The sequence below is a fragment of the Nesoenas mayeri genome (assembly GCF_963082525.1).
Source record: "Nesoenas mayeri genome assembly, chromosome: 5".
Lineage (NCBI taxonomy): Eukaryota > Metazoa > Chordata > Aves > Columbiformes > Columbidae > Nesoenas > Nesoenas mayeri.
The window spans coordinates 39,319,336-39,345,067 of NC_137548.1; the positions used below are offsets into that span (position 1 = coordinate 39,319,336).

Sequence of the window (25,732 nt, forward strand, 5' to 3'; positions counted from 1 at the left end):
TGTCTACCCTGAACAGTTAATGCCAGATGTGGCTGGCTAGGCAATTTGAATCTCTTGTGATGTACGGAACAGATACTTCAGCTGGGTACTCCACTAGTTCTGGTTCAAGATTCTGGTTGCTTGTTACTTACTGTGAACTGATTCTCATAATCTCTCTCACTGAGCTAACTTCATCTTTTAGCACTATGGCAGGAATTTCTCCATGTGAGCTTTCCAGCAGCTGTTCCATATCTTGAGCATAAAGTCACCATTTCCCCTTAGGCCCTGCTGCTGTTTTGGGGTGGAGGGGGTGGCAATGCTGCTCCAGCACACAGTGGGAAAAGGGAGCTGGAGAGGGTTGAAAAGAGCTGAAGAAGGGCAGGAGGCACAGGGAGCAGCAACTGCTGTTGTTACAAGTGAAAGCACTGCAAAACACTGTCCTTTTCATTCCTTCCCCCACACACCCAGCCTTTGGTGAGAAGAACGGCAAACAAGTAGAATAAACATATGCTGATGTATCCCAGGTCCTACAAGGAGTGAAAGAGCTGTTAAATCTGGAAACAGAACTTGACCTTTTTTCAAAGGCTTCAGGCGGATTCCCCAATCCCATCTGTGTTGTTCCTGGTTAAAAGGAAGGCAGAAGGGATCAATGCTGAATACAAAATCTGAGGAAGCTTTTAAAATAACAAGTTTGTTGAAGCTCAGAGAATCAGACATGAGATTTGTTCTGCAGTGGGGGATTTAATAGAATACAGAAGGCCTTCCTTCTGACCATCCTTCCTGGAATCTGTTGACTAGTTTAATAGGGCTGGATGGTCTAAACTTTTTATTGTGAAATTTGAGCCAGATGTTAGACATATGACTGCAGTTTCCACGCAAGTGCGATACCAAAAAAATACAAGTGAGCACCAGAGCTGTAACCTCTTGCTTCTTTAATGCAGGAGATTGTCTCAACCATTAACTGCTGTCTCTAGTTGTCTCCTCACTGAATCTTTTTATTCCATCTGGCTGGAAACCTCCACCAACCTGGTGAGGTACTTCTCTAGTCTCTTCTCCTGGAGCCTCATGTGGTTTGGGCCCAGCTCCCTCTCCATGTCTTGGCTCAGGTGCCAGGAGGGACTGAGTGGGCAGCCCATTAGTCACAGAGCAAGGCTGCTGGAGTAAGAGGTGTGACTTCCACAGCCATGTCTGTGAAGCTGGCAGGGGCTGGAAAGGAAGACGTGAGAGAGAGGAATGCTGGGGAAGAGAGATTTTTCTCTGGGCAGTAGGAAGAGGAGCTGATCAGTCTCAAAGATTTACCTCAGTTTGACACCAACACCATTCAAGGAAGACACTGTTTTTACAGTGCCCTTTGCTTGTGGTTTGAGGACATTATAAGCTGCTTCTGAAAATCTTTGTGGTTTGTACACGCAGAACTTGTAGCGAAAGGGTCTCTCCTGGCTGTCCTTATCCCATGAATTTGATTTGGCAGTTGGATAGGCTTGTGACACAGATCTAACATGTTTTGGCTGTTGGCCTCAACAACAGATTGTATTTGGCCTCTTGTGGATGGCATCTCCAAGTTGTTCCTTCGTTGACTTGAATGGGAGGAGAAGTAGTAGCATGTGTGGGTGATAGAGAGTACATAGTCTTCCCTCAGTTTCTTAACAACAACTAACCCAAAATTAATGGAAGCCTAGTCATATAAAAAGCTTCTATAGCTTCATTTTCTTATGAATCAAATGATTGGTGCTCAGAATATAAGGAGAGAAGCTTACCAGTTCTTGTTTTCCAAGTTTCATTTTCCCTGTTCGTTACTATTTTGCACACAGAATTTCATGCAACTGGATTTTCAGCACTCAGTGGCTTTTACATCTGAAAACAAAAATATTAAAGAACAAGTTTTCATTCCCAGGACTGTAAATGTTGGGAGTATCAAAATCCATGGTATGTATGGACTTACAGAATTGAAATCAGCTGTGATTCAGTGAGGCCTGAAAAGAAAAGAAAAATGGTTGCTTGTCATAAAGTAACCTGAAATACACAAATACTAGATCAAGTAGGTTTCATTTTGGGTATATTTTGTTTCTGAATTGATATTCTTATGCAACAGTTACCTTATATCAATATTATCATTGCTAATAGTGATATGCATTCTGTATTTTGGATTTAATAGGTCAGATTAAAGGAGATTTATATGAAATTTTACTGTTAAAACAGATGTTGTTACAATGACTGATGAGAGAAACTATTATTCCTTGCTGCTTTTATGCATTCTAAAAGGAAGATTTCTCTATCTTTCCTTTTCCCAAGCTAGAAATAAGCTTAGACTAGGTAGAACTGTGCTAGGAATATCTAATCCATCTCTTCTTTCTGGGCTCAATCAACTGGTCATGAGGTCACGAGAAAATGGTCACAAGGAACAGGCAATCTCTAGTGGCCAAAGTGTCTGTGGTCACAGCTGTAAAAGCTGGTGAGTGGTGGTTGGTGTGGGCTTGGTTGCTGCAACTCAAAAGATGAAGAATAAAGTAGCAATGGGCAATGCACCAATGAAGTATTGTGGTCCCAAATGTGCATAAAGACCCGATTTTTAGGAACTGTTGTATCCTGTTGTATGCTGCCCTACCAGTCTCTGTGGCCTCATATCCTTTCTAGCTCTGCAGAGGGATATAAAGACTGATGGTTGAATCTAGCTATAGCTGTCCATGGTGAACTGTAGGATTTTAAACAAGCAAGATCACATAAAGATAGATATGAAGCTTCGCAAAGCCACACAGGATGAATATAGAACAAAATGTACAAAAATGTTAACTGTGGAATTTCTTACCTTGGGTTGGTTGAAATCATTAAAATCTTCAAGTATTTTATCATATGTATATGTAAAAGGGTGGGAGGGCAGACATGCATCAGCATGCATCTTGCACTGTGCCCGGGGATGGTGTTCTCGTCATTCCAGAGGAAAGTTCAGAGAAATATTTTCACTCCATAATTACATTCCGGCTTTATGTGCAGGATCATTTGTCTTTGCAGTTGCCATCATCTATTCAGGGAGTGTAGTGATAAAACTGTTTTTCTTCTCTCACCTTGATTTTAGTTGTACATTTGTTTATACTGTATGGTATTTTAGCTTTCCCGCTGTACAAGCAGCAAAGAAGCAAGCAATTCTGATCAATAGTCTTTCTGTTCCCACAGGCAGAGATGAAGAACTTGTTCCTTCTGCTCATGCTAGCAGTGATGCCACCTTCTGCATTTTCGGTAAGTAAAAGCTTTTCTGAACACTGTTACGAGAAATGAAAGACAGTTCTGCTAAGGACTGTCAACATCTACAACTCAAGTGTTTTGTAGAAAGTATTCCTGAAAGACCTAATAGGTTCAAGTCATTAGGCCTGCTCTGGTACATGTTTTGAAAAATCTTACATGGCAACTAAACAACAAAATTCTTGTAGTGTCTTTCTCTCTGGGGTGTTATCTGCTTCAAACCTACAGAGAATTGTCACCTGAAGTAAAAAAAAAAAGAGTCTTTGGTTAGCTGGTTTTTCCTCTTTTCTTTTGTCTGAGTGGTCTAAGCCACATAGCTTATCTTTACTGGGGGAGATAATCTTTAGTTCAGCCAATCTGATTTTGTCAGAAAAAGAACACAGCTATTAGGAACTGGGGTTCCTCATCCTTTCTGAGAGAGAAGTAGGATCTTTCTGAAGTAAACGCAGTTTGAGAACAGTTTCTCTGAGTTTAACTTCAATTATATTAATTAGTTGGACATCTGAGGTAAAAGGTGACCTGCTGTGTTAGGTAACTGGCAGTGTTAGCAAAGGAAGAAGTGTTATGTTTGTTAGGTGTAAAGGAACAGAGAAGAGGGGAAAAAAAGAGGTAATTATCACCTGGAGTAAGTGTTTTGTGGGAGTAGTGAGAGACTATAAATATGCCATTAAAATTAATGAATCCGTAACTTCTAATCTCTAGTATGATTATGAATTTCTGCTCCTGGATTCAGCATCTGCGAATGCTTTCTAGGCCTTCTTTGAAGAGCAGGGATGAGAGACCAGAAATCAAGCAAAGTTTGTTAGTCATCATAGATTTCCTGTCTTACAGATGGAAATAGGCTTAGAGAAGATCTTAGTAGCTCACATCTAATAGAAGATGGAGTTATATTTTAAAAGAACCAGAAACATAATGCACTGTACAATTAATCTGTTCACCTGCCTATCTCCCGCCTAGTGAATTTTTGGAAGGGAAATAACTGAAACACCCTGCAACTGTGAAGGCTGACGTTTCTTCGTAGCATTAGACTATCTCCTGCATGCAATCAGTAGCTCCTCTTGAAGGCATGCTGCATGAAAGGAGCAGGTTTCGCTTGGCCACCATTTAATTTCAGTTTCCCAGACATGCTGGATCTGTCCAAGCCATGAGGCAGCAGAATGATCCAGCAGCACTGAGGCACTCGCTGTGGTAATTCTCCATTTTTCTTTTTGGGAGAGAAGAGAGAAATAGTGTTGGCTTCACATGGGCCATTCCTTACCAGATGCTAATTCAAATAGGCTGGACCATAGCAAGAGAGGGTCAGATTCTAAGAGCTGAAGCTGGCAGGACTGATTGTAGGGATGCCAACACAAGTCTGTGCTAGATCAGACTATGCACCAAAAGAGTAATTGGGCTGCCTGAACTGCCACAGGCAGGACAGCACTGGAGAAGCAGTGACTGCACACCTCTGTTTCACTGCTGCAGAAGTGGTAGCCCTGCTGCTATAAACGCAAATTTTGTACATCTGTGATGGGAGAAAAGAGTGGAAGAATAAGATGAGACTGAAAACAGAGGCAGGGAATGCTGCATGATTGGAAAATAAGTTGGAGAATTGCTTGCTGTTCTGCACCTTTAGGGTGTTCTCCACTCCTTTAGGGCTTCACCTGACATGGCAAGCTTATTAAAAAATAACTTTAATCCATGTCAAATGGCATTGAAAAGGTCCCTTCCCTGTGCTGTTCTTTTGTAATTCCCCGTGGCAGAGGTGTAAGAGATAGTCAGGTGTCATGGTGCATATCCTCACATTGATGGAGAAACACTTCCTTTAATGTGTAGTACCATGTCTCTAAGAAATTGAGGCTCTGTCACTTTAACTGTGCTAAATACTCGATCCAGAGCAGCCTTGTAGCTGAGAGGGCAGCGCTTGATTTTTTTTTGGTATCAAATGAGCTGCCAGTATAGCAGCCCAAGGGTAGAAAGGTGGGTCACCTCCAGCTGTGCAGTGAATAGTGCATACTCCAGGCAGAAGAGGGTGATGGTGGGAGAACTAGAAACAGCAGAAGTAGCACAGATGAGCATGTGTGGGTTTTATTCCAGAATGAACTGCCTACCTCTTAGATCCATCCTGTCCACCGATGCAAAAAATGATTGCTTTTCAGACACCTTTTGTCCCAGAAGCAGGAAAGCGTGAACTTGAAAACACATGGGCAAGTGGCGCTAATGGGAGTACAGCTATAAACATGTGAACTGCAGGCTTACACAAGGCTGGAGAAGCTGGGTCTACAGGGATTCATATCTGCTTGTGATTAAAGGACATAGATTGATGCCTGCAGTTTTTTATCTGTTCTTCCATTTTTGGAGTGGAGTAGCTGAACTTGGTTTTATTTTATTGATTGTTAGGCTGGGGAAAGCAGCAAACAGAATAAGGGCAGAAATGTTGACAGGGCTGAGCCTTCAGGAGCAGCTGAGGCTATTGCCTACACCTTCTCTCTGCTTGCAGTCTGAGAGCGGCTGATTTATCTGCCAGACATGACAGGTAGCATTAAGGAGCAAGAGAAGAGACTCCTGCTTGTCAAAGCTGCTGGCTGCTGAGGATTTCCTGCCTGGGGTTCCATCCTTAGTGGGACCAACTAAACTCTTCACTTCTTTCCGGCTAGAATATGGAACTGGTTTTACCACACAGCACCTGTGGTGTCTGTGCCTTTTCACCAGGCTTTGAAGGATCTGGAAAAGGAGGTCACCCTTTATTTGTAGCTCCTTTATTGTTTGCACTATGGTAGTACTAGAAGGTATAGCTGGATGGTCAAGAGGAGTTGTGTGTAGGGGTTATACAAAGAGAAAACAAAGATGTCTCTCCATCTTATACCCTAGCTGTCAAAACAGACTGAGACCGAATAGTGTAGAGCAATTTCAGGTCATCCTGTTATTGTTTTCAGGAAAGCTGTGAGCAGCAGCAATAATGGAAAATGCCAGGTTCAAGTGTTTTTGTCATGATTCCCCCTGTGTTTTCAGAGAAGAATAAAATGATATAAAACTGGCTGAGCCCTGTCCATTAGCATTACTGCTGATAGAATGGTGCTTCTGGTGATTTAGGGAAAAAAAATTCTGAAGGTTTTTCCATGTGAATAACTCTTCTATTATTGTTGCGTGCATGTATTTGGTGTGATTATGTGTGTGTTGTATGCTTTGGGGTTGCTTTATGTTTAATAAGCATGACATTAATCAGATTTCTCTCTGCCTCAATTTATTTTTTTCAAGTATGACTTCATACTAGCAAATTTTTGCATCTGGAATTCCTTCTTTCCAGGTTGAAAATGTCTTATCTGCCCATATCATGGGACTATTTCAAGGGAAAGTTGCTCATCAGGAGAAGAGTTTTGTTTAAAATTTATGATCCGTAGGCATTCTCCTGGACAAGCTGGCAGCTCGTGGCTGGATGGGTGTACTCTGCAATGGGTAAAAGAACTGGCTGGAGGACCGGGCCCAAAGAGCTATGGTGAATGGAGCCAAATCCAGTTGGTGGCCGGTCACGAGTGGTGTTCCCCAGGGCTCAGCATTGGGGCCAGTTCTGTTTAATCTCTTTATCAATGATCTGGATGAGGGGATCAAGTGCACCGTTATTAAGTTTGCAGATACACCAAATTGGGTGGGAGTGTTGATTTGCCGAAGGGTAGGAAAGCCATACAGAAGAATCTGGACCAGCTGGATCATTCGACTGAGGTCAATTCCATGAGGTTCCACAGAGCCAAGGTCCAGGTCCTGCACTTGGGTCACAACAGCCCCAGGCAGTGCTACAGGCTCGGGGAAGAGTGGCTGGAAAGCTGCCTGGCAGCTGGGGATGTTGGTGGACAGCCAGCTGAACGTGAGTCAACAGTGTGCGCAGGTGGCCAAAAAGGCCGACAGCATCCTGGCTTGTATCAGGAATAGTGTGGCCAGCAGGACTAGGGAAGTGATTGTGCCACTGTATGCCATGCTGGTGAGGCCCCACCTTGAATCTTGTGTTCAGTTTTGGGCCCCTTATCATAAGAAGAACATTAATGTATTAGTGAGAGTGCAGAGGAAGGTGACGAAGCTGGTGAGGGTCCTGGAGTACAACTCTGAGGAGCAGTTGAGGGAACTGGGGCTGTTTAGCCTGGAGCAAAGGAGTCTCAGAGGAGACCTTATTGCTCTCTACAAGTACCTGAAAGGAGGTTGTAGCATGGAGGGTGTTGGTCTCTTCTCACAAGTAGCAAATTATAGGACAAAAGGAAATGGCCTCAGATTGTGCCAGGGGAGGTTTAGACTGGATATTAGGAAAAATTTCTTCATGGAAAGGGTTGTCAGGCATTGGAACAGGCTGCCCATGGAGGTGATGGAGTCACCATCCTTGGAGGTGTTTAAAAGGTGTTTAGATGAGGTTCTTAGGGACATAGTTTAGTACTAGAGTTAGGTTATGGTTGGTCTTGATGATCCTGAGGGTCTCTTCCAACCAAAATGATTCTGTGATTCTATGATTAGCTGATAGATCACGTCCAATACTCATATTTGTTCCTAGATTGTACTGCAGGAGTGCTTAAAGTGAAGGCTGGTCTGAGGCTTGGCTGAAAATCATATTCAAATACTTTTCATACGGACAGTATTGCTTTCTAAGACTTTGCATTTCTAGGTTAAAATTATGGTTTAAATTTCTTCGAAAGAAATGGACATTGTTATTTTTTAAACACTGTTAATCTATTGAGTAAACTTCTAAGCTGCAGATCTGACAGAAAGGGAAAAAGGTAGAGAAGGACCTCAAAGTTAAGGTGATACAGAAACAGTGGAAATTACTGTGAGGAGGGAGAAAGATGAGGAGATTTCATTAAGGTTCTTATTGAGGAAAGGTAAAAAAACATGTACAAGAATAATTTGGCTGGGTAGGACCAGTTCTTTTTGCCTTATACCCTGTCTCCAGCTAAGTCACAAACACGTCTAGAAAAAACTATAAAAAGAATAGTAAGTAAGTACAATTTCCCCAGTACAATTCCAGTCTCCAGTTACTTGTAGTTTACAAACCCTTTGAGTGGGATATGACTCTATTTCTCTTGCTTGAATTTGGTCAATGTCTCCTTGAAGCCATATAGACTTCCAGCATCACAGCATTTCTGTCATAGCACCAAGATGCAGCACCTGAGTGGTATAGATCAGCTCATATGTAATAATTTTGTTTGTTAGGATATGATTTGTGTTTTCTCTTCTGCATCACTTAAGTTACCTACATGAAATTTCAACTGTCATTTTAGTTACAGGTCACTTATACTGTAATGTCTTTCCATAGTTCTTTGCAATTTATCTCTGATTCCCTATTGTCCTTTATAACTCTGAATTACCCTTATCAGCTGCCTTCGTTGCTTGTGTTTTTGGTGTAGCTTATAAATGTGTTGAGCAGTTCAGGTTCCTCATGGAATTCTGCTGTTAACGTCAGTTCTTGCAGTAGATGGAGATTTCACTCCTACCTGTTTTTGTCTCTGGGCCTCCTGCTCATCATTCATGTGAGGACTTTCCTTCCAGCTGCTTAGCTTCCTTCAAAGCTTTAAGTGTTGAAAACGTTTTGGAAATCTGAGTGTATCTGACAGGTTACCCTTGTTGACATGTTTGTGAATCTCTCTAAGAACTGCAATACTGTTAGAAGGATTTGCCTTCTAAAAAAAATCCTTGTTGACTTTTTCCCAAATATACTGTATTTATGCAAGTGCCTGTTAATCTTACTCTTTGTTATAATTTCTTTTGATTTATTAGGAGATGTCAGGTTTACGCTATGTGGTGTATAGTTTATAGAATAGTTTGGTGTGGAAGAGGCCTTTAAAGGTCATGTAGTCCAACTCCCCTGCAATGAGCAGGAACATCTTCAACTAGATCAGGTTGCTCAGAGCTCTGTCCAGGCTGGCCTGGAATGTTTCCAGGGATAGGGCATCTACCACCTCTCTGGGCAACCTGGGCTGGTGTTTTGCCACCCTCATTGTGAAAAAATTCTTACAAATCTAAATCCAAATTCTTCTAAATCTACCCTGGTTTAGTTTAAACCAATTACCCCTTGTCCTATTGCAACAAGGCCTGCTAAAAAGTTTGTCCTCGTCCTTCTTATAGACCTCTTTAAAGTACTGAAAGGCCACAATTAGATTTCCCCAGAACCTTCTCTTCTCCAGGCTGAACAGCCCCAACTCTCTCTGTCTGTCCTCACAGCAGAGCTGTTCCAGCCCTCTGATCATTTCTGTGGCCTCCTCTGGCCCCTCTCCAACAGGTCCATGTCTTTTCTGTGCTGAGGGCTCCAGAGCTGGACACAGGACTCCAGGTGGGGTCTCACCAGAGCAGAGCAGATGGGCAGAACCACCTTTCTCCACTTGCTGGCCACGCTCCTTTTGATGAAGCCCAAGATACGATTGGCCTTCTGGGCTGCAAGTGCACATTGCTGCCTCATCTCCAGCTTTTCATCCATCACTACCCACAAGTCCTTCTTGGCAGGACTGCGACTGCTCTCAATCCCTTCATCTCCCAGCCTGTACTAAAACCAGGGGTTGCAGTTCCTTGAGCTCCCCTGGGACCCTTTTGTAAACTGGTGTCAGATTTTCCAGTTTCCAATAATCAAATGCCAAGGTGGTTTTAGCTGAGAGGCTTGCCTACTAGTATGTAAGGGTTTATCCATTTCAACTTGAGTTCCCGGTAGGTCCCTTGGATAAACGACTTCTAGTGACTTCATACTGTGTGTTTCTCCCATATCTCCAAATAAGTTTGGGCTCATAAAGTTTTCTCACAATCCCGCTCTTTGTGGAGTTTTCTGAGTGTCCACAATTTCTTCCACAAGGATTCCAAGAATTAATTTGACTTCTCTGCAGTGGCTGTATGTATTTAGAGAGCTCTTTTTATAGCCTCGTCAGTTCCAGGCCACCCAGAGTCTCTGGTATGCTTTCCATTTTGGAAAAGTAGCTATTATCTACTCTGCTCACTAGCCAGCAAACCAGCACAGTCCAGTGAGACAGCATGTATGTGGTTCTGCAGGGGTGAGGGATGCACCGTGTCCTGCCCACCTGGCAGGAAAGTGGGGAGGTGGAAAGCGCCAGGTATATGATGGGACAGGCCAAGAAGAGGCAGAAGAGTGACACAGAACACAGGGAACACGGAAAAGAATTGGGAACAATGAGGGAGTGGGTTAAGTGATGTAGGGAGAACCTAAAGTGTTTTGAGGAGATGAAGACATAGGGGAACTGAGGGATTTTAGTGGATTTGTTAGAGGGGATGTGCTAACAAGCCATGGCTAGGGTGATATAGGGGAATGAAAAGAGAAATAGCAAGTGAGTGTAAACCAGAAGCCAGTAAAACCAATGAAGCCTTGGGATTTTTTTCCTTCACTTTGTGAAGCAGTTTGTCTTAATAAGACACTCTCTTCTTCTGTCCCATTTTGTATTTCACTTCCTGCCATCACCATGTTGTTCACTTTCATTCCTGTTTTTCTAGTTTTGCTCAAATGCAATTCTTTGCTTATTCATTATTCATAAAAATAGTACTTGGCATTCTTCACCTTCAAAGCTCTTTGCAAGCCTACTGTGTCTGAGCCAAGAACAATGGTTAAGACAGAATTATTAAAAATGCTTTGCTGATGTGGTTCCAATTCATTCGCTTGTTTTTTTGTTGCATTTTCAGCTAATAGCATAACCAGCTGCAAATGGATTTATCTTGAAAACACATCTTTTGGAATAGTAGCATATATCTACATTATAAATGTGTGAGATATACTGATTTTTTTTCAGCTCCCTTTCAATTAAGTGTGTGTTGAATGACACATGTTTTGCAGGGCTTAGCAATATGGAAACATTATAGGTGGTCATCATTGTAGTACTGGGTAGGTCCTCTGGGTATAGAAAGGAGAAATAAATGGTTCATGTCAAGAAAAGCATGTGTTCCAAGGGTATAGTCCATGTGAGTTGTTTTCACCAGGTCCCTGAAGGCACTATGAGGCTTTACTGGCCCTGACTGGGCTCCCCGCACCCTGCCCGTGGCCCAGAACCCCATGTCAACCCCCTCAAGACTGTCAGCTCCTGCCCCAGCAATGCTGCAGCAAGACTCCCCACAGCCCTGCCCTGGTGGCCTTGGGCCCTGACAGGCCAAGCCTACCTGTGGTCCCATGTCCCAGCCTGGCTCTGGCTGGAGGCGCCCAGGGCTGGGGCTGTGCCCTGGCTGGCCCTGCCACCCCAGGAGAGCGTCCTGCTACTGGCCCCAGCCCACAGGGAGCAGCCAGTCGTTGGGGCACCTTGACCATTTCTTTTTTTCTACCCTTTCCTAATTAACTTTTCCCTAAGCAATTATTATTCAAGATTAGCAAAGCTGTGTTTTTTTCACTGGAGACTTCTTACTTGCTGAGACTTTGACAATGAAACTATTATGGAATAAATGATTGTGGTGGTAACTTTCTTCTGCAAAGCATTTGCTTTTCACCCATCTTTCATACATGAGTCTACAGTTCAGGGGTGTGTCAAAATAAACATTAACCTTATTTCAGAAACTGTAAACCCCAGAAAGCAGATAGTTAAATAAAATGATGTAGTATTATTTCAGAAATAATAAGAAATGTTAGAGAGACTCTGGTTTTGACTATAGATTTAAGCTACAGAACCACTGCATAAAATAACAGTGACATCTGGGGAATCAACTCCACATCACTCATTTCATCAGACAGCATTATCTATTTTCGGTAGGGCCTTGTAGTCAACCATCAATGTCTAGGTTTTCTCACTATGTTCTCAATGTTGACGCTGAGATTTCTACCAGATCTGAACGGAGTCTCGTAACTGTGTGCTGCAGCTTAAGACGTCACAGTAACAACTTTAACGTATCCAAAAAGATTCTTCAGTTGCAGCTCACTGGACCAAGTCTATGTGACCAGCTGAACTAAAAGCAAGCACTACCATTGTCCAAAACCTCTCGGGCAATAGCGTGGGTATCAGCAGCCATGTTATTCGAGCAGCAGCTGTTTGAGTGGTGTAACATGGTGTTTTGTTGCCACTTGTTAGTCTGGAAAAGCAGCACAACAAATCATGGAATAATTCAGGTTGATTATCCCTAGGCCCTCAGAGGTGTCCAAGGAGTGAGGGAAACACCAGGGGTAAGAACATGGCTGAGATTTAGGTTGTTTGGACCTGTGATTGCAGACCTTCACTGCTTACTTTGGACTGTATGGTAAATTGATGTTTGCTTTGATAGCTTGCTAGTATTTTGGTTGCATTTGAATTGCAACAAGACACGAGGAAATTACTCATGCTGAATTGCTAGTCCATGTTTGGTTATATGAATTTTGTGGATCACTGCATGCCTGCAATGTTTCTGTATAAGAAGCACAGTCCTCTTCCTATGCATAGTTTCCTATCCATCTCATCAGACTGACTGAAAAATATTTCAAGGACCCTTTCTGAAGTATTCCTACATACTATCAACATTTTCTGTCTTTTGGAGTCAAGTCCCATTTGTAGCTCTCCTTCTAGTGCCTGTTTCATTTATAAAAATAAATACGATATATAAATATATATTATGCTACCTGGAGCCCTTTTGCAGATTTGTGTGTGTGTCTGATGCGTATTGGTATCGTCTCTAAAGGCAAAGGCTGGAGCTCTGGTGACTCAGAGGCAGAGTCTTTTTACTCGCTGGTGATATCAGACAGAGTTGGCCTAATAACAGCAGATGCTGCCATTACATCAGCAGTGCACCTATCTAGGAACTGATGAAAGCAATGCAGTGTTCATAAAAGTGAAATGACCAGCCTTCTCAACTTTTATACCACAGCAGCCTGTTTACCAATGAGCACCAAGAACACGTGGTGCCAGGGCCACGTGCATCATCAATATCCTCAGAAGCTCTGTGTTTCTCTTGTCTTAACAGGCAATAAAACTAGATACAGCAGTTCGACATTAACTGACTGTCCATTCTGGGGGTTTTAGAAGTCAAGTAAGATGGTTGTATGCTTTCTATGGCTTTTTCTGAAACATTAAAATATTGTTGCAGATAAATTATTTTAAACACTATTGATTTAGCAACAATTTGAAATTTATTGAGGTAGGTCACAAGCTTAATACATGATTTCCACTGGCACTTGATTGGCAGCTGATTAATAAAGTGATTTAAACAATTTCCTGTGATTTGTTATAATCAAAACAGAGACTTGATCAGAGATTTGAAAATGGCAAGGGTCACAATGTACTTACAAAGAAATAAATAAGATTACATACACATGCACACAGACATATAGGTAAAAACACATATATACAAATTTATAAATCTCACACTCATGTGCATGTTAATCTATGGATAGTTGAATGTATGTGGGGGTATACCTTTAGGTAAATTTAGCGAATTACTCACTTTTAATGTGTTGGCATTCTCAACAGGAATTCCTTGAGTCTCAAGAAATCTATCTTTGCCCAATCAGCAGGTGATAATCAAGCAGCATGACATTAGGCCTTTGGATACTCGCAAAATCATCAGTAGACAATCCTTGACTCTTCATGAAACCAGCTCTGGCAGGTGTCCCTGTCAGAGGGCAATGCAGGTCACAGCTCCTTGCGACTCCAGAGAGCTCGACTGGCCTCACTCAGAATTGCTTTTTATAGGGTTGTGAGATCATTTACTTTAGTCACTGTTTTTCCACTCTGACCGCACTTAGGATGAGGTGACAGTCTGACATTTTTCCACCACTTGTCTACGTCCAGAATTTTTCAGATCATACAGTTCCATGCCATCCCGCTCAGGCTATGATGTGGGTCGCAGGTGCATGAGGCTGTCAGCAGTGACTGATCGTTGCTACCTCCCCAGGCAGAAGGGGGATCTTTCCCTGCAGGGCAGGACCCCCAGGAGCATGGAAGGGGTGCCTCAGGGTTTGGGCTCACTGCACCTGCGCAAAGGGAATTGTTCTCCCCTGCATGCCTGACTTACCCTGCTATCCAGGTGGCCCAGAGGTAACTGCAACCACCACAAATATATACCTGTTGCAGATAAAGGATCTGTGTTCTTGTATGCATGCTAGACTGAAGCAAGGGGGGAATGGAGTTGAGTGAATCAGAAACAGTGATTAATTTCATAGATTTTTATTTCTGGGGTCCAGGAGGAACTGGGATTTAGCCCGGCTGGCAACAGAGTCTGAAGAGAGTAGAAAAAGGCTTTAAGAACAGAAACTATTAAGAGCTGATAGCATGTAAAAACATCTTATCATAAGATTATGTAATAATAGATTTCTTATTAATATGCAGTTTTATATTTGCCTGCGTACACATACATGGAGTTGCTGAAGTAATGAGGACTGTGCACAGATTTCTGAATGTTGGAGTTCGACCTCTGTTAAAATATTTCTGTAACACTATACAGCTTTGGGAGGATTCTTCTGGCTGATACTTCTTTTAGGGTATACATGAATGGAGTGCTTCTGAGAAAATCTTTGCTCCTGCACTCTGCAGATGCATAAACCTTACAACAAAGAGTCCCTGCAGATTTTGCTCTCAACAGAAGGAATAAAGAATTCCATTTCTGTAGGAGGGATATTAGAATATTTATCAGGTTGGTGTGTGTGTCAGGGAAGGGCTTTCTATCCTAATTGCCTTCCAGTAATCTGACTTTCAAATGCTCTTCCTCTGGATTTTTCTCTCCATGTTTTCTCCCTTACACTGACTGAAAGGTCCCTTGTTTCCAGGGTGAGCTAATACTCCTCCTAAATCAGTCAGTTGATACAGAGGAATAAGACAGCAAAAAAAAAGAAGTAGTAGCGCGCTTCATTCTTTTGAGAGTAAGGGAGGAAGGATTACAGGGGGAGGAATTAGGTGCCTGAAAGAAAAACTTGGGAAAATAAGATGCCTGGCTGGAAGTGAGAACTCTGTTGATGGGATTATCTCCAGAAAGGCAAATCAGAATGCAGAAGGCAAACACTGAGCTCATAATCTGGAATAGAAGAATGGGAGAAGGGTTTGGCTAAGGGTTAGGGAGATGTTGACTTGGCAGAGAGAAGGTTTGTAGAAGTGGCTGTAACCTGGGTAGTGCCATTGAGTGAGCAGGGTGAAGGCAAACAGAGTTAGTCTGAACCAGAACACTTGTCATGAAGGATTTTGCTTGCAGAGGTATTAAGAGAGAATCACACAAAACTTGTGTGAGGGAAATCAAATAACATGAGTTCAGAAGAAAGTGTTTCACATTAGAGCAATATGGGTAATAGGCAGAAAGAATCTGGGGTGACTCTGCAGTTAGATAGTTGTGGATAATTTGGTAGTAAGTGCATAAATATGATCAGCTAATATCTCTGACTGTTGCTCTGGCAGCAGCAGGGAATTATTCCTTAAAAGAAGGTGAAAGAGTGAAACCAGATACTAATTCAGGGACATATGGTCAGGCAGAGAGTATGTGTAGAAAGTTACAAAAACTGTTTACATGGCAAGGAAGAATTAACTCATACATCTTGCCTGTGTTGGATTCATTGGTTAATTTATTAGGATAGCTCCTATTTCTAGCAGAGACCTGGATGTTTTATGTAAAAGCAGTTATCAGCCAATTGAAGCAAAAATTATGCTTTCAAAGCGAGGACCTTGTGCCTTCTCTGTAGGTCTCAGAATGTGATCTGGCTGGGTGGAAAGTACTTCCTGAGTAGGGTTAAGATTCCTGCTATGGTGAAATTCTCCATTTCTATGTTCCTCCACTCTAGTGGAAAACCCTTACAATGGCTCTTACCAGGTGGGTGATCATCAGGGTATAGCTCGCATGAGGATGCAGGTGGGACAAGAGGAAGGAATGGAAACAATGCATGAGCAGGGAAATGTAGAGGATGAGAATGTGGGGTGCTGTGTCCAAATCAGAAGGGACTGTGTGAAGCCGGAGGACAGTTTGGGACCCAGACCCAGGGTTCTGCAGATTTGGTGCAATGCTCTGTGTATGGAAGGGAATAAGACCATGTGACTACATCTCAATAACTTTTTACCTGTTGTTTCTCTGCCTGTCTACTTTTCACCATATCAAATGTCTAAGTGACCAAATGTATGCATTATCCTCTCAGTTGTATATTATACACATAAGTGGCCCTATAGGCGCAGCTGCACAGCAAACCCTTTTTTTTACAGCATCACTCTCTGTATAACCCTGCATTTTCCTTCTTTTCCTAAGTGGAACTAATTCTGTTGCATCCTGCATTTTTTTTTCCTCAGGATATTGCTATTCTTCCCTCTAAAGCCACATGTCCTGCTGCATGTGGGTCCCATCAGCTGCAAGAGGCCCTTTTTTTCCTGAAAATACGATATTACATGTGCTTCTAAGATAATGTTTTTTGGCTTGATCCATTGCACTTGTAATTTTTTGTCTATATTAGCATGCTTATTTCTCTTAATGTCAGGATCCATTCATACTTTCTAAACACAAAATTAATTAAGGCTGTAGCTAATGATGGCCCAGACCTCGACCTCATCATTGGAAACAGTTAGCCTGGGGGGCAAGATCCATGTATGGAATTCTGCTGCAGTAAAAAGTGTGTTCCAATGGTTTCCTTACTGCTCCCTTTATTTCTCTTAAGTGTTTGGGTTGGAGTAAAGGATTTGGGATTAAGTTTCTCTGTTGATCTGGTATGGAGTGACAGTGCTCATAGTCCCTGAAGTAATTAATTGCCTTTGCTGCCTTGCTGAGATGCAGATGTTATCCTCTCTTGGATATATATTTGAAAGTGCTGAGATTCTATGAATAGACAAACAGTAACAGTTTAAGGGAGATTATAAAGATGGATGTGCTGTATGGCTTTAGAGGCTTGACGTTTCTGAGGTATTATTCTCTGACGCTTTTCTTACTAGCAACACAGCCCAGCGAGATATTCTCTTTTCCAGCAGAACACATAGGAGCTCTGCTTCATTTTCATTGTGGTTTTTTTTTCTTGTGTTGCCATGTCTGTTTGATATGTCTGTGGGGGTTTTTATCTATAGAGCCACCGCATGAAACGGCAGATTGATGTCTGGGGGAGCTGGGGTGAATGGGGCAAGTGCAGTCGGAGCTGTGGCGGTGGAGTCAGCTTTCGGCAGCGGCGCTGCTATTCCCAAAGGTAAAGAATAACCTCCTTTTTCTTTCTTTATATGTGTTTTTATGTTACTGAACTCCTGCACTTATGTTCCAACACACATCCAGAACAAAAAAGACTTGATGTTTGATTCCAGGGCAATAAATCACCTGTGTCCACTTTGAGATGATCCTCAGCTTCAGTCTCGTCACTGCTGTTTTGAATAGCACTCTCTTCAACATGTCCTTGCTTTGGCTCCTTCTCTAGAGCACAGTGGTATCTCTCTGAGATCTGAGGCTGTGCAATCAGGCAGTTGGGATGGCAGGAGCTCCTTCATCCAGGTCTAGCTGGCAGGCCTGGGGGAGATGAAAAACAGTCCAGAGCAGCAGGTGCCTCCCCTGAGAGCTGGTGACTGTGCCAAGATTTTCTCAGGCTTACGATTCCCAGGAAAGTAAATTGCCCTAGAAGAAATGGAAGAGTGGAGTTGGCTTGAGCAGCATGAGTGCTGTGCCATCTCATCTGCAGCCGGGTAAGATGCAGTGAGGATGGTGACTGGGACTGCACCTGTCGGGAATGATGGACCTTTGAGATTCTGTTGTGGATAAAACAAAACAAAACAAAACAAAAAAAGGCAAAACAAAAAAGCAAAACAAAACAAGGCAAACTCTCAATAATATCCTGAAACAGCCTCTTTATGTTTACAGAAATGAGAGGGGAATTTTTAATGGAAGAATCCAGTTATGGACCACTGCTTCTTCCCACCCAGAATAAAGAAAGGTCTCCTTTGAAGGCTGCCTGCTGTAGTATACACCTGCCAGAATCCCTGAAAGCCTGTTTCTCCATTTGAGGAATACTGAGATATTAGACATTGGTTGGCTTTTCAGATCAATTTCCTCCGTAACTGTTACTCCATAATTCTCAAATGGAGTAATTTGACTGGGATGAGGGTGTTGCACACTTTCCATAGGCGTGTGTAGCTCTTCCTACTACTTTGCCTAGTATATATGCATGTAAACAGCAGGTGAGATGCTGTGTGTACCTATTCTGAACTGGCCACTACCCTCCAGCTGGTTCTGGTATGGACACCTTGACTGTTTGCTGGTGGACAAAGGACTAAAAGCTCTGCTTCTATTATTTAGTTGAAACATGACCCTGAAGAACTGTACTGTAATCATTCATGGTGCATGTCTCATTCATGACAGAATGTAAACCGTAGCAGAAAAAAAGCACGAGAAGATCCCATCTTGCTTTAGTGGAAAAAAAGTGCATTTTAGTTATTTTGCTGTTTCAAGAAACTGTGTGAGGGTGATATGCTTGATGTGAAGGTGATTTGTAAAGTCTGCCATGAGGTGATTTTTTGCATGTATATTCTTCAGAGACTTTCATGTTGGTTTTTTGTCTTCCAGGACAGAAGGTACTTCTAGTTGCGTTGGACCAACTCGAAGCTATCGGTCATGCAACATTCAGGTACAGCACTCTGTTTTCGCTCTTTTTTTTTTTTCCTTCTTTGCCTGTTGCCTTTTTTTTCCCCAAGACAGACATCATATTGTTCAGAGGCAATATGTCGTTGTTAGTTTCTCTAGCATCACTGGTGAATGTGGTTCCTCAACAGCACCCCTTCAAAAGCATATTGAATTTATGTCCCTAACTTCATATGGCAGCAATAACAAATAAAAAGCAATTTTTTGTTGTTCACTTATTTTTCCTCCTTTTTATAATGGCCCAATACAAACATTTTCTCCTCCAAACAGAGCTGCCCAGAAGGCTCTCGGGATTTCCGGGCAGAGCAATGTGCGGAGTTCGATGGGACAGAATTCCAAGGAAAGAAATACAAGTGGCTTCCATATTATGGAGGTAATGATAAATATGGAGGGTTACACTTCATCCCTAACTATGAACAGTATGTTTTGAAGTGATTGCAATATTTTTGACTATAGTATCCTCATAGGGTACTTCCTTAGCTGGAGGATGGGGCAGCGGGTGGCATGGAAAAAAACTTTGCCAGCAGCAAACCATTATTCTCACAAAGACACTGGGTGCATACGTCTCTTGTAACAGCCATTCTTTCAGAAATATTGCCAAAGAAAGCTGGAAGTGGTTGCAGCTAGGTCTTGAAGTATTAGAGAGGCAGAAGTTCTACTGCATTTTCCAGTATTGGCAAAAAATAGGAGCAGGGCACAGGAGAAACAAATACATATAACTGATGAGCGCTACTGAAAATATGACAATTGGCCCATGCTTTCTTGAAGAACCAGCTCAGAAGGCAGGTGTAGGAACCAGCAGCCCTTGCTCTGAGCTTTGATGTGTTATCGTTTACAGTTGTTTAACAAATTACAAAGGATTTCAAGATTAATTTAAAGGTTTTTTTGTTGGTCATTAAGATAACAGCTCCCTTGTGTTCTGTATCAGGACTTGTTCTCATTGTAGAAAGCCTTGTACTCCAAGGGAGCATAAGAACAATCCTACTAAGGAATAACCAAGTATCTACCTGGCCCAACATTCCCCCTCCACCACTGGCCAGCCAAGGTGCCTGAGGAAATGGTTATATACAGTGAGGCTTTACCAGGGTTTTTTCCAGCCCCCTGCAGTTTGTGACACAGAAATATGTTCAGTATCTGCCACTTAATGTAACCTTATTCTCTGTTTCTGCTCCTGTGATCTAAAACCAGGCTCCTGATGCATTATCAAGCTATTAGCCATATTATATAATGTTGTTTTTTTCTCTCCTAACCAGCGCCTAATAAGTGTGAGTTAAACTGTATTCCAAAGGGAGAAAACTTCTACTACAGGCACAAGGAAGCAGTGGTAGATGGGACTACCTGTGAACCTGGCAAGCGAGACATCTGTGTAGAGGGAGCTTGTCGGGTTAGTCATCTTGCTGTTTCCTTCATTTACCATTGGGTCTGCCAGTCTTTCTGTTGCTTCCCTTTATTCTACTTGACCTTTCATAATAGCATCCGAAAAGTAGGATCATTCACCTCCCAAGGTGCTGAGGAGCATGTGGACAGCATTTCTCCATCTGTCTCTGAATGTGAAATAGAAGGTGCCACTCTTTCCTCCTCACAACTCTTGCCCTGTCCTGACTTCCCAGACTTTCTAGATTCAGACTTCTCATTAGATCAGTCCAATATTTGGCCATGTTTTCTTTCTCCTTTCTCCTCTTTTCTCCTTCTTTCATTTTCGCTTTCCCTTTCTTCATCTTTCATTACAGTTTATTCATATCAATACTCCTGTGCTCTGACAGGCCGTTGGCTGTGATAACATGTTGGAATCTGCCAAGAAGGAGGACAAGTGCTTGCAGTGTGGAGGAGACAGCAGCACCTGCTACAGTGTGAAGGGCACTTTTGATGTGCCCAGCCTCCCCAAAGGTACAGATGATCTAGGTAGTATGGTCAGGTGAGAAAGAGAGAGTTAAACCTAACATCAAGCTGCTACAAGGGCTGGTGGGGACACATGCTCACATGATTGTTGTAGACAGGCTTGGACGTTCACTTGAAATGTCTGTATGGCATGTGGCTCTTTAGCTGCTTTAGCATCCGAAAATGTATTGAAATGAAAATGGCCATATCTTGGGAATCACTTCCTCAGTCTCTTCTGCTCTTCTGAAGTACTTCTGCTGCTGGAGTCTTTCCCTGCTCAATCTCCAGCAGATGCTGTAGATGTCGCATATGAACATAGCCATGTGTCTCCTTCATAAGACTTTCTCCCAGTCCAGTGTCTTGATAGCTCCACCAGGATTAGTGCAAGGCTAAAAATGGGACTGCATCTTCTGAATTTGGCCCATTTTGAAAAATTTCAAGATAATAATTAAACTCATGGCCAAATCTCTCTGTGTCGAGTTCCAATATGATGCTTGCTGAAATTCCAAAGATTTTAAAATCTAAAAAATGCCCTTTGTACTGATTCCTGTGCTTACTTTTCTGAAGCGTAATTGGAACTTTTTGCATGTGGACTGACCTGTGGATATTGTAGGGTGAAGCTATTCAGAATGCAGATAAAGTGACAGCTGAAATGGTTCAAACCACCACCATAAAGTTCATCCAGTTGCTCAGGCACCAATGAAACCATAAGCATCTTTGGCACAGAAGAGTGACTGTGTGGCATCCACAGACAGATATTGAATAATCCTCTTGGGTTTTTTTTTAGGTTACAATCAAATCTTCATCATTCCTGTGGGAGCCACAAGTATCCAGATTAAGGAGGTTATGCCCAGCAGGAACTTCCTGGGTAGGTCTCATGTCAGAACCTGTGTTTCAGTCCATTTGGATTCCAGCCATTGTGTTAATTTTTTTTTCAGCTATGCTGGGTTATGGGATGATTACTTTGAGGGCTTCATACAGCAGAGGGAAAAATTATCTGAAAATTAGGATCTGAATGCTGAATATCCTTGAAGTGTTAGTGATGTTCAATCCTGGGCTTCAGGTTTACCTCTTTTTCTCTCCTGTGGTAATCTTTCTGTTGAGAGGGGAATATAAATATCCAAACAACATTCAGACTTCCTGCCCGAAACCTGCAAGGAGTCTAGTTGATACAGCAAACTTTGGCTATGAGTTCTGTTGTTTGCTTGGTGAATGTAAACATTGACTACTCCTGCCATCCAAAAGTTTGGGATGGGCTTCCTTTCCCCATAGATATCTTCTGGGTATTTGTCTGTACAACCTCAAACTCTGGTCATGCTGCAGAGGGCAAAACAGAGGGAGAAATCTCCTCACCAAGATTTCTGGCCAAGGCTGAGGAAATTGCAGTGGAGAAAGCAAATATTCTGCTTTCTGAATCTTCCATCAGCCAATGCTTTGGACAAATCAGACTGGTGATGTTTACCCTTGTAGGAAGTCAAATTCAGCACGAAGTTCTTTGTCTTATGAATAGAATGTCTGATGAACAGGATAGTGATGTAGAGGCAGTGAGACATGAATCCCATATCTTAATGGCAAGTGGGACCGAGGCTGACATGGGCTGTGCTTCAGTGACTGACAGTGGGGATTGCAGAGACAGCGCTGGAATATGCTGTCTCTGGTTGTGCAGGAATGTGAGGCATTTGGTTGTGCAGGAAAAAAGTGCTTGGTCTGCAGCTAAGCTGCAAGAACCACTGTCTGAATGTGGAGCAGCTTCCGGCAAGACAACCTTATGGGGGGACAGTATTGTTGGAGGATCACCTTTATTTGCCACACCTGCGAGACAGTGTTGAGTTGAAACAGGAGCATCCCTGTGGAGTTCTTATGGTCCTCTTTCAATGTGTGAATTTATGCTGTGTCGGTAGATGCTACCGTATTAGATTGTCACTGTACTTAAAGGGTTCCAACACTGATGTAAAGGAGCTGCAGTTCAAATGATAGAGCCAAAAGCTCTGTGGATTGCTAACACCCTACAAATCATGCGTCAGGTTATAGGTGTGTTAATTTCCTGTTTTTTCTTCTGTGGTGTGTGTGGGTTTGTCCAGCTGTCAAGAACGTGAGAGGCGAGTACTATCTGAACGGACATTGGGCAATTGACTTCAGCCGAGCGCTGCACATAGCCAGCACGGTTATGCACTATGACCGTGGCTCAGAGGGTGATCTGGCCCCAGAGCTGCTCCATGCCCGGGGCCCCACCACAGAACCTCTCATCATTGAGGTAAGCGGCCATGCCTGCCCCCTACTGATGGTGCTGCTCTCTCGCTTTGTGCATCAGCCTTCACTTTGTGCATCAGCCTTCACTTTATGCAGTGGGAATGTGTGAGGACCACATGGGGAAGACTGGAGAAATGAGTGGACTCTCAGAGGGCTCTGGTTCTACTGCCCAGAAAGGAGTAGGGCAAGGCTTGATGTTGACTTCCTGCACATCCCCTTGGGTGCTGACTTTGAGGGAGAGTCAAGTCAGCACCGAATGGGGTTGGGGCAAGGAGAGGCTCCACGGTATTGCTGGCTCTAGTGTGCTGCAGTCCAGACAAGGACACTTACTGTTATAGGAGCAGCTGGTCTCTGAGAGGGATGAATGCACCCTTCTCTGAAAAATAATGCTGTAAATAGTAGCACAGAAGGCAAGGAGAAAATACCATGTAGAGAAGTGCTCTGTGAATGGGAGGGAAGCAGGTCAGCTTGGACCTTCAGACATAGTGGGGACATGCTGCAAAGGGCAAGAGTGCTGCTGCTGCCATTTCTCTGACTTTATCCCATGCTTTCACAGCTTATCAGCCAGGAGCCAAACCCAGGGGTACAGTATGAGTACTACCTGCCCGTGCAAGGACAGGCCTCGGGTTACAGCTGGAGCTATGGTTCCTGGAGCGAGTGCAGCTCAGAGTGTGGAGGAGGTAAGGGGACAGGAGCTGGTCTCTGGGCTGGTGTGGGGTTTATGTCCGTCCCCTGAAGGCAGAGTGACTGTGTGCTGCCCTCTGCAGCTGCTTCCCAGGAGTCTCCTGCTGGAAGATGACACAGGACAGCAGGTCAGCTAAAGTTTTGTCAAAGGAGGGTCACACAGGGGAGTCACAACACGACTGTATCCCATGCCTTGTCATATCTTATTTTTCATGACTTGTTACTAGGATCTGTTGAGGCTCTTCATAGGTAGCCTTTGTTTTATGTTGTTCTGCTTCAGTTCTTTATGTCTTTCTCAAGTGTTTTCAACCACTTGAGGGGTCCTCTCCAAGCTGACCTGGCCTACATAATTGAGTCACATCATTCCTTGCTACCACAGCCTGGAAGATTCCCCCTCTGCAGGGGGACTGTCAGATTTCCTGAGGTGTCATATCATGTTCAGTTTGCAAATTCTTTCATGAGTGAAGTTATGGATTTTAAGCTAAAAAACGAAACAAAGCAAAACAAAACAAAACCCAACAACAAAAGTATGAGACAAAAAAACCCTCTAGCTGAAAGTACATAGAGTTTCTATCAGCCTCTTCTGATTTTCTGTGCTGATGGCCATGTCAATAGCTTTTGGCTCATTGTGATTGTTGGAGCTGATATTGTCTTTGCTTAGCATGCTTATCCTGTAGGAAGCAAGAAGAGTCACAAGTTTTTTATCCAGTGTCCAGTCTTCACAAGACTGACCTTTTGGGTCTAGCAGGAGGCCCCCAGCTCTCTGCTGTGCACTGCACACACCATGCACGGTTCCTCAGCTACATGGAACTATTCTGTTTTTCTTGCCCTTCCAGTGGACTCATACTGTTGGGAGGAATCATTTGTACATATAGTGACAGACCAAGAACCACACCTGAATTTTCCGGCTTGACTGGGGCATGACTTTAGACATTTGTCTTGCCAGCATCAGTGCATTTCAAACCTAGTCCTGCATGGCTTGCATTGACCAAGATATTATCTTCCTTCTCCTTCAGGTTTCCAGTCACGCTTGGTGTTTTGTACCATAGACAATGAAATCTATCCAGACTATATGTGCAGGAATAAACCACAACCAGACAATAACCGGACATGTGGCCTTCAGATGTGTCCCCAGACAAAAAGGTAAGATTTCCTTTCCTCTTCTGGACTCTGACTTCTTCCTTAGGTGCTTTTGGAGCCAAGAGAAAGAATTACTCTCTCGCTACTGCTTTCCACCAGCATGGTGCTCTCCAAGGAAATTCACTTCTTAGAGAAAGCCCAAGACAAAGGATGTTGGTAACACTGTGATGAACATTTCTGTGTACACAAGGCTTGATATGTCATATGTTCATTTAATAGACCAATTAAATTTGCTTTCCAGCATGTGATTGTGGAAGACAGTCCTCTAGTCCATGTAGGAGACAGAAACAGATTCTTTGGTTTTTGTTCTTTTCGACTGGAGCTGGCAAAAACAGAGGAGTGGGTCAGAGCTGGTGTCATTTTATATAATTTCTGCATTCACAGTGTCCTTGCTCTTAGAAAGGGCTGGATCCTAGAATCTTTTTGTCCTCCAGCATTTTCAGACCCCTTTACCCAGCCATTTCCACCTTGTCCCTTGCTGACGTAGCCTTGCAGTTGATTTCACCTGGCTCTTATGTGAGCACCCAGAGCTGCACCCAGAGCCTTAACTGTGTATCTCACTGTGCAGCTGGTGGGTGCAGTGGAGTTCTATGAGAGTGCTGTTGTGGGTGAGAGGGCACTTGGCAACTTGGGAGCATTTCTGAATACTGTAGCCTGTAGCTACTTGCTTTAAGTTCTTTAAATCCTGTGTTCTGTGTATAAAGGGCTTCTTACATCTATCTGCCGCAAGCCTGGAGTCACAGTGGAGCACGGAGCTCTCAGATGAAGAGGTAACAAGGAGAAGGAGGCTGCAGAAAGCACAGGAAGGCAGCTGCTCTCTTCTGCTTTCCACCTAGTTGCCCACTGAAGTCTGTGGGGATTTGGGGGCTTTCCTCTTTGACACTGGTGGTAGCAGTGGGTGCTTTGCTTTTGATTCTTGACAGTGAAAATGATGGTGGAGGGTGCTAGCTGGCAGCTTTGCTTAGGTGGTTGTGCATGCTCCTGGTAACTTGGGACTGAGAAGGGGGATGGGTTTTTTTCATAGCTTTTGGCTGCTTATACTGATAATTGGGTTTTCTCTGGAATCAGGGTAGAGAGGTGAAGGGATGTTCTA

The 25,732-nt window shown here is 43.2% G+C and overlaps 1 protein-coding gene across 1 annotated transcript in view; it reads left to right on the forward strand.

The window, feature by feature from the left end:
- Nucleotides 1-2,367: 2,367 nt before the first annotated feature.
- PAPLN (papilin, proteoglycan like sulfated glycoprotein) overlaps nt 2,368-25,732 on the forward strand; it is a gene marked incomplete at both ends in the record, with an annotated part of 41,660 nt that continues 18,295 nt past the window's right edge. Inside the window, 12 exons of the mRNA XM_080345253.1 lie at nt 2,368-2,421; nt 3,151-3,213; nt 17,136-17,251; nt 18,613-18,673; nt 18,958-19,060; nt 19,941-20,071; nt 20,451-20,574; nt 21,353-21,433; nt 22,647-22,819; nt 23,372-23,495; nt 24,516-24,642; nt 25,344-25,409. Of these exons, the coding sequence (XP_080201379.1) occupies nt 2,368-2,421; nt 3,151-3,213; nt 17,136-17,251; nt 18,613-18,673; nt 18,958-19,060; nt 19,941-20,071; nt 20,451-20,574; nt 21,353-21,433; nt 22,647-22,819; nt 23,372-23,495; nt 24,516-24,642; nt 25,344-25,409 (1,223 nt within the window). The remainder of the gene's footprint in view (nt 2,422-3,150; nt 3,214-17,135; nt 17,252-18,612; nt 18,674-18,957; nt 19,061-19,940; nt 20,072-20,450; nt 20,575-21,352; nt 21,434-22,646; nt 22,820-23,371; nt 23,496-24,515; nt 24,643-25,343; nt 25,410-25,732) is intronic.